The 7899-nt window shown below is 33.1% G+C and overlaps 1 protein-coding gene across 1 annotated transcript; it reads right to left on the bottom strand.

Annotated features, from left to right (window-relative positions):
* Positions 1-165: 165 nt before the first annotated feature.
* Positions 166-7469, bottom strand: LOC133029074 (serine/threonine protein phosphatase 2A regulatory subunit B''beta-like). Its single transcript, XM_061110395.1, has 13 exons — positions 6958-7469; positions 6133-6375; positions 5852-5957; positions 5673-5772; positions 4593-4698; positions 4304-4394; positions 3559-3700; positions 3206-3353; positions 2932-3041; positions 2262-2418; positions 1597-1722; positions 1349-1498; positions 166-759 (listed from the first exon to the last, which is right to left on the bottom strand). The coding sequence occupies exons 1-12, from the start codon at positions 7105-7107 to the stop codon at positions 1358-1360; spliced, it is 1620 nt and encodes a 539-aa protein (XP_060966378.1). The 5' UTR covers positions 7108-7469; the 3' UTR covers positions 166-759; positions 1349-1357.
* Between the last annotated feature and the right edge of the window lie 430 nt (positions 7470-7899).

The raw sequence follows: 7899 nt of genomic DNA on the forward strand, positions 1-7899 counted from the left end.
TAGACTACAATACCAAGCTTCTTTTTTCAATTATCATCTCTTAAGCCATTAGTAGTTAATCACCGCTGTTTCACTCGACCCCACCCAATCAATATAGGGAGCCAACGAAAAATTGTGGGAATGATGGGGCCGAGAACTGAAAATTGACCAATCGGGAACCGAAAATAAAAAAAATCAACACTGAAAACCAATTTATAATGACAAAAGACCGATCCAAAATTCCTAGATGAGAAATAAAATCTGAAACCACCCAGCATGTATCTAAAGAGCCAACCACTAACTTGAAAGAAATAATTTTTTTTTTCTGGGGAAAAATAGAAGGGGGTGAGGAAAAGAGAGACTAACATAGCTGATAACTTACAACTGAAGGTTAAATTTTGGGAGAAAGTAAAAGAAAAAGGTGAGAGGGGGAAGGAATTGAATGTTCTTAAATACTTTAAATCTGGCTGTGTTTGATCGATCAACTATCAGCAGACAGCTACTCCTCGTGCAACTTCTAATTTGTATGAGAGGCAGGCAAATGGGCTGTTGATTGTAATCAATCAATGCTGTGTCAATAACTGCACTCGAATATCTGGAAATTATTAATATTATTGCTGTGGCACGCAATGCCTTTCCCACACTGCGCAACCCAGATTTCCCCTTTTGATAGATTCAGGTCTCTCTCTACACTGTGTGCCCATTCAGTAACTGATCCCTATGGACTTGGATGGATGGCCAGTTTAAAGATTGAATTAAGAAAAAATTTCTTGTCAGGGCCTGCAACAAAACAAAAACAAATAAAGGGAGTTCCCATGGATATATATATAATCATTTGCTATAGTCATAAAGAGAATGAACACAAGGAAATAACTTGTTTCTCGTGAAGATTAACATGTGAATGTGATCCATCTATGGCGCATTTGAGTTCATAGGTAATGCGTTTAGCAACAGCATACCAGCATGCAAGAATGAAAAACTAAAAACATAACTGCATATATAGGTTGTGAATACATGCACCAAAACTTGATTTTCTTTAGTGCAGATGAGAGAAAATGAAAATCTAGCTGTTCTGAGATTATATATATTTATCTGACGTTTATCATGTGCACAGTGCTCTTATCAAATTATTGACGCCCAAGAGCTAAAAAATAGAATGAAAAGCCACAGTCGAAACCATTTAACCATCATTAATTTATCACATGTATGGGAAATGTGATGAATGATATCAGTTTGAAGGACTCTCAAGTATCTGTCTGTGCCTGAGTAAAGGGGTCATTCTTTACTTGCATAATTAATAAGAGCAACCAAACTTTGGCCAGACAATTTACATGGTGACTCAGAAAACAACTTAATTAGCTTAGCTTACTTAATGAAATCAGAAGGGAGCCTCGAGTGATTCGTCCCAAACTTCTGCACTTCCATTGGAAGCATCTTCAACATCTTCTTCCATTGAAAGCCTAATATATTCTCTATGTGCAAAGCGATCCCACTCTGTCAAGGTTGGATTTTCACGTTCCTGTTCATATCACAGCACCATCAAACCCAAAATCAACAATGGAAATGATATCACTTCTACAAAAAATTTGTTCCAATTAGTTGATGTGTATCATGTACCTGACGGATGAGGAACGGATCACGAGTTTCAAACGCCATAAACTTATTAAGGTTGAAGAGGATATTGAAAACACTTCCGGAAAGTTTACAACCTTTTAAGTCACGGAGGGTAATATAGCTCTCATTCTGCAAGAGAAAGGAACTCAATGTCAACCTCAAATGAAACTCTCTCAACACAATTGATTTAGAAAAGAAAAAAAAATGTGTTGGGTGAAATGGCTAGACATGACCAACTGACATTCTCATAAAACATTCTACTAGACAAATTACGGCTATAACTTTCTTTAGCATTCTCAACATACACGACTATATACCGTACCAAGCCAATACTCATTGGTTTATTTGCATACTGTCTACAGATATGGTGGATAACAGGTTAATTCAAACATTAATAGAATACTAAGTTGCAGACTCTCTCCTTAGCCTGAATTTAAAAATTCACATAATTCGCTTGAGGAAATAAAAATTCAATGAAACTTAGTCAGCTAGAAATATGTACTAGCAACATTGATTCACCACTTAAGAAATGGATAGAAATTATAAATAAGTGGATAGGGGAAAATGGTGAATGCAGGAAAGGGAGTTTAATCCACCACTGAAACCATCAAATTAAGACATTTTTTTTATTATAAAAAAAAAAGTGACTAATATAGAAAACGTAAAACCTCGGGTCCTATCATGTCAATTATCTGGCATAGTATATCCTCAAAAAGGACAGGTTCTTGTGCCATACATTCCATCCGATGCAATTGCTCCTCGTAAAAGAATTGCAGTTCATTTCTTGTTAAAATTCCATTTCCATCCAAATCTATGCACTTGAACCTACAAGAAAATTAATGTCAGAACTACGCAAGCTGAAGGGCACAGCAATTACCATAAATAGAGAAAGCAAAGCATTCATTAGTACTGCTAAGCTAAGCTGATCAACAGTCCTTTACCAAACTAAAATCAGAACATATGTTGCTTGCAGATTTATAAAATCAGATCATATGTTGCTTGTATCTATATGTCCCTCCTCTAAGTTAATTTAATATAAAAGTAAAGAGACATGTCACATCCATAACCATGATGTGTGAAAAATAGGAATAGCATTAGTTTTGGCCTTCTAGAAAGTAAAAAACCAAGATACTTATAAGATTGACCCATCTATTACTCTGAACTTAGGCAACTGTTCTAGCATAATTTTTTTCTTGTAAGCTGGCAAGGCTACCTCAGAAAAGTAGCATATTTATAAGAAGACCAAGAAACGAAAAGATGAAAGAATATTAAAATTAGAGTGATCCAGCCAAAAGCAACATAACAAAAAAAAAAGACAAAATTTGGGTGCAGACATACCAATACTCAAGGCTAGGCTCAGATGATTTATCCTCCTCTGAGAGAATGAAGTAAACAAAATCTTCATAGCCCATTTTTCCTTCAACTTTACTGGTAAACTTTCTGGGGATCTGCCAGCCAAAAGAAAGGTGATAAATAATTCTGAAACTAAATAATAAATCTGACCAGCACTAGAGGGAAGACAGAAAATATATCTTTCTTATTGAATACCAAAAAAAAAAATCCTTTGTATGTAACGGTAATTATAAAAACAAAACATTGCAGCAACACAAACCTGGGTGAATATTCGATCAACAATACGGTAGGTAAGTGCATGGTTACCATATCTGATAAGATTTTCTTTATCGATCAAAAAATCATGGTCCGTATCCAGCTCCCAGAACTTGCAATATATGACATAAAAATGCTCATAAGAGAAGTATCTGTCAAAGAATAACACGGGACAAAAAGATGTTAGTATTTTTAGAAACCTGATATCATGTTACAAGCAAGCATACTCATGCAATGAAATCTTATCATATAATCATGTGAGAAGTGAAAACTAGTGATATGAAAATGGTTTCTATTCTATACCAGTAATATAATAACCACGCACAGCTACGACAAGTCCTTATCCAGAATATTTACCTCAACACTTTGTTGATGTCCTCTTCTTCATCTGCATGTTGCATTGCATCAATCAGGTTCCCACGTTTCAGCTCCCTGAGGGTAAGATGACCGGTCCCACATCTATTTATGTAGTAAAATATTCTGTATATAACAGTTTCAGCTGGCCATTGCAATAATATTTCAAAAGTTAAAAACATAAACTAAAAAGTAAGAGAAATAATTAAATAGCTTTTATAACCATATCATTGCCACAATAATTCAAAATTTAAACAAAAAATATCCCATGTAAATATTTTAATATAAGTTATAAACAACAGACTAGATAATATCACTACAGTCTATACTCTAGAGAACGAGTGTAAGTTCTCATCTTAGAAAATAGCCTAGATACACATAGAGAGCACAAGTCCTAAGAAATTCTATATCTAGCCAGCTCAAAGCTCCACTTTCTCCTCTAGTAAAACAATAATCAACTGTCATAGAGACAACTTGCATACACAAAGCAAACAGTCCAATAAGAACTCAGAAGTGGTATATGGTCATATATCCATGTAAATATCAAAATATAAAGCCAAAAGAAGCTTAAAAAGCTATAGTCGTATACATAAAATTGAAGATAAGTTTCTCACTAGTGCATATCCCACATTTCATTTGAAATTCATACTAGTATTCGATGCACATTTTCAACAACTGGAATTAAGCCATCAAAGTAATAAATAATGAATCATGGGAAATGGTAAACATTTAATCATGGAGAACAAACCATATCTTTCCTGAAACTCAGGTGTGCTTTGTAGAAACTCTAACCCTGGATGAGTTGCCAAAAGTTCACGTAGCACAGGCTTAAAGTCATCCTGTCGTCAAAGAAGCATCGAAAAAATATATACCGTATCAATTAATCAAACAAGAGAAATACTACAATTTTGAACACAGTTCCAATCCTTAGCAACAAGAAATTAATAACTTCTGGATCTTCAAAGATAATTAGCTGGCTATGATGACATTATTCACATGGAATGAATTTAAGAAGACAAATTAAAATAAAAGATAACCTGAGTAAGGTACTTAAGATCCGGTTGCTTTAGAATCACATATATTTGAGTAGCCATATCCATAGTCAACATATTTCCATTGATCCAATAATCAACAAAAGCATCTCTACAAACAAAATAGTTAATATATAAGAACTGATACATGTGAACTGTACAAACTTATTAATTTCACATGTTCATTTTAACAAACACCAAAATAACCATTTTGCAAAAGAGCTCATTCAAATTTCAGTTAAGTGGATGTCCCCACTTGACTAAAAAGATTTTTTAAAAAAAATTACCAAGGACACCGTTCACTCAAAAAAGAAAGATCAATCCACCCTAATTCCAAATTTATCAACTATACACATAATTCCAAATTTATCAACTATACACATAATTCCAACTTTATCAACTATACACATAAGCTAAACGTTAATCCCAAATCACAGAGTGAAAGTTACTTTTAGAGTTTCTCAACTTTTGAAGAAAGCCACTATCACTCAAACACAAGCCTACATACCACAATACTTTCAAATTCTTTATGCAGATTTCTAGAAAAAAAAAATTGACAAGCAAGGCTTTCTCTAATTTACTAAAGCTATATTTGATCCACATAACAAAATCTTCCATAATATGCAAGAACTGTAATACAAAAGAGATCATTCAGCCAATATATGACCTAAAAAAGTTGATCTCAAAAACTCAAAGTTTGCAAATTATATAGGCACAACACCATAACGCAAATTTCTAAAGAGTGATGAGGTCCACCAATTCTCTCCCCTGGTAAGTATACTGTAAATAAAAGTGATGCTCCCCAACAAATATTTTTGAAAAGAAAAAGAAGGATGATTTCCTGTTCATTATAAGAATGAGATACATGAAATTTACTGTTTGAATGGATGTGGGAAGCAAGATGACTTGAGGCCATCTAACATATTAAAAAAAAAATGAATGTTGGTGTTTCTTCTTGGTAGAAAAGCAAAAAGATAGACCAATGAAATAGAAAGCAACAGTGTAACATCCACCACAAAGACTCTTATGCAAGTACAATGTAAAAGGACTCTCACAATGTTCCGAAACCAAAAAATGTTCAAATACCTTGTTACATAACCAGCATTGCTAACATCAATCTTTTTGAAAAGAGCCGTAGAGAAAAATGATGGCAGCTTGCAAATTTCCTTCGTAACAGATTTAAATTCTGAAATGAAAACAGAAATTAAAAAATCCGCTATTGGAGTCAGACCATTACTTATCCTTATATCACAAGTTTATCTCACCACTAATCTGTAATCCATCCAAGTGACCATAGAAGAACTGATTAATCCTAAACAAGCATTGTTCTTTTAACTCGTTTGCAGGTGGACGACCATTTTGAAAGTAAAACTGCAAGCCACAAAAGCACAAATATTAGAACCAATCAAACACAGTTCAGTAATCAAGTCAAAAGATAGTGAGTTGAGTCCCTCTCCCCCAATTCTCAACAAATAAATAAAAAAAAAATGAAACACGTAGCAAAAGGCTCCCTTATTACAGAAAATTATAAGAATTCTTCTCGAACCTGAGGTATCAATTCTTTAACTGGCTCGCTAATTAGTTTCAATGGAGAACCCAGATTAGAAGGGCCAGTCCTCTGTTTCATTATGCGAGGAGAGCCAGATGTACTTCTAGGTGATAGAGGAGGAGCACTTCCTGCAGGAAACATGGAAGGCAAAGAATTGCTAGAAGTGGCATGTGGACTAGAAGAGTTTCCAGGCACATTCAACGGACCACCTGATTTAGCTTCATTGAGCAATGTCGTCACCTACACTCGAAAATGTTGAAAACAGACAATTAGCACACTCTCCACTTTATTGGCTTTGCAAAATAAATCTCGTTAAAATACAGATATTGGACAAGAATAATCCGCCTTCCAAAATATTTATTTAAAAAAGAATAATTCTTTCCAAGATTGCTAATAATTTCGTTTTCTTTCATAAAGAATTGAGTAGAATTAATATATTGATAAATACTTAAGAGAGATAAAGACGAGAATTCTAAAGAATTAATACAAACACGATTCAGAGTAATCGGCCAAAAGTATATTTTTTTCTCCTCTGTCTTGTTTATACATATACCCATTCAACAACAATCACCACTTTCAATAATCAACAGAATCGAGTCTGAATCAATTTATAGCATATCAACATCAGGCTAAAGAAAATAAATCAACCAAAAAGCCTTCTTTGATTTCAATACAATAATCTTCCCACAGAATTGACAAAACATATAAAAAAAAATTAATCAAACGAGGAAAGAAAAAACATAACAAAAAACAGATAACCTATAAATTAATTCGAATTGCGAGATTCAAAACAACACAATACTAATATGAAATAGAAAATACCAGACGATTAGTGTCGGGAAGCGCAAGCCAATGCTCAAAAATAGTATCGACAAAACCTGGATTCGCTTTCATGGCCAAAGGAGAGACCTCAGAGAGCTGTAACAGGTCGGCGTCGAACGACGCCGCATCCCCGACGATTTCCATACTCATGGATGACGAAACACATATACTAGATCAACGAACCCTAGATTTGCAAATCCGAAAACAAGAGCGTTCACTCCAATGGCCAAACCTCTTGAGGTGTGGAATGGGGGAGAGAAAACCCTAGATCTTCGAAAAGTAAATTTTGATTCCTTGAAGAAGAAGGTGGATGTAATTGGAGATATAAACGGGAAAGGAATGAATGAAAAGTCAGAGAAAATGAGAATGGAAATTTTGTTTCAGAGATCGATGAAATTTTCAGTGGGGAATAGCTACAAAATGAAATGAAATAAAATGAAAATAAAAAAGGAAAGAAAGAGAGCAGAAAAAGATCTGTGAAATAACACATGAAATTCTGATAAATTCGGTCTGAAGTGGGACACGTGTCATGTTTACGAATTATTTATAATTAGAAAAAAATAATGTTATGATCTAAGCATAATTTATATGGATAATTAAATATAATACTACTTTTAAAATATATATATATATATGTTCAAATATTTTATTTTATATTTTTCTCAAAAAAAATTTATTTATATTTTTAAAAAAATTATAAAAAATTAAAAAAAAATTAAATATAAATAATAGAAAAATAACGTTTGAACAAAATCAAAATAACCAAACAAAAAATAAAATACAAATAATAATAAATTAATAAAATACAATATAAAAATATATAAAATAACTGTATTTTCTATAAATAAAATCACAAAAATATTTAAAATTTCATATAATCATATTTTCTTTTCTTTTTTTTGTATATTTATAAAATAGGGATATTGGCGGCTAAACCACTTT

The sequence above is a fragment of the Cannabis sativa genome, chromosome 2 (assembly GCF_029168945.1).
Source record: "Cannabis sativa cultivar Pink pepper isolate KNU-18-1 chromosome 2, ASM2916894v1, whole genome shotgun sequence".
NCBI lineage: Eukaryota > Viridiplantae > Streptophyta > Magnoliopsida > Rosales > Cannabaceae > Cannabis > Cannabis sativa.

Excerpts from the sequence above, each read along its gene's own strand:
- LOC133029074 (XM_061110395.1), bottom strand. The coding sequence starts at position 7,107 with ATGAGTATGGAAATCGTCGGGGATGCGGCGTCGTTCGACGCCGACCTG. Across the intron at positions 5,958-6,132 it reads TTAAAGAATTGATACCTCAG|TTTTACTTTCAAAATGGTCG; the intron begins GTTCGAGAAGAA and ends TGTGGCTTGCAG. Across the intron at positions 4,699-5,672 it reads AATGCTGGTTATGTAACAAG|AGATGCTTTTGTTGATTATT; the intron begins GTATTTGAACAT and ends TTTTGTTTGTAG.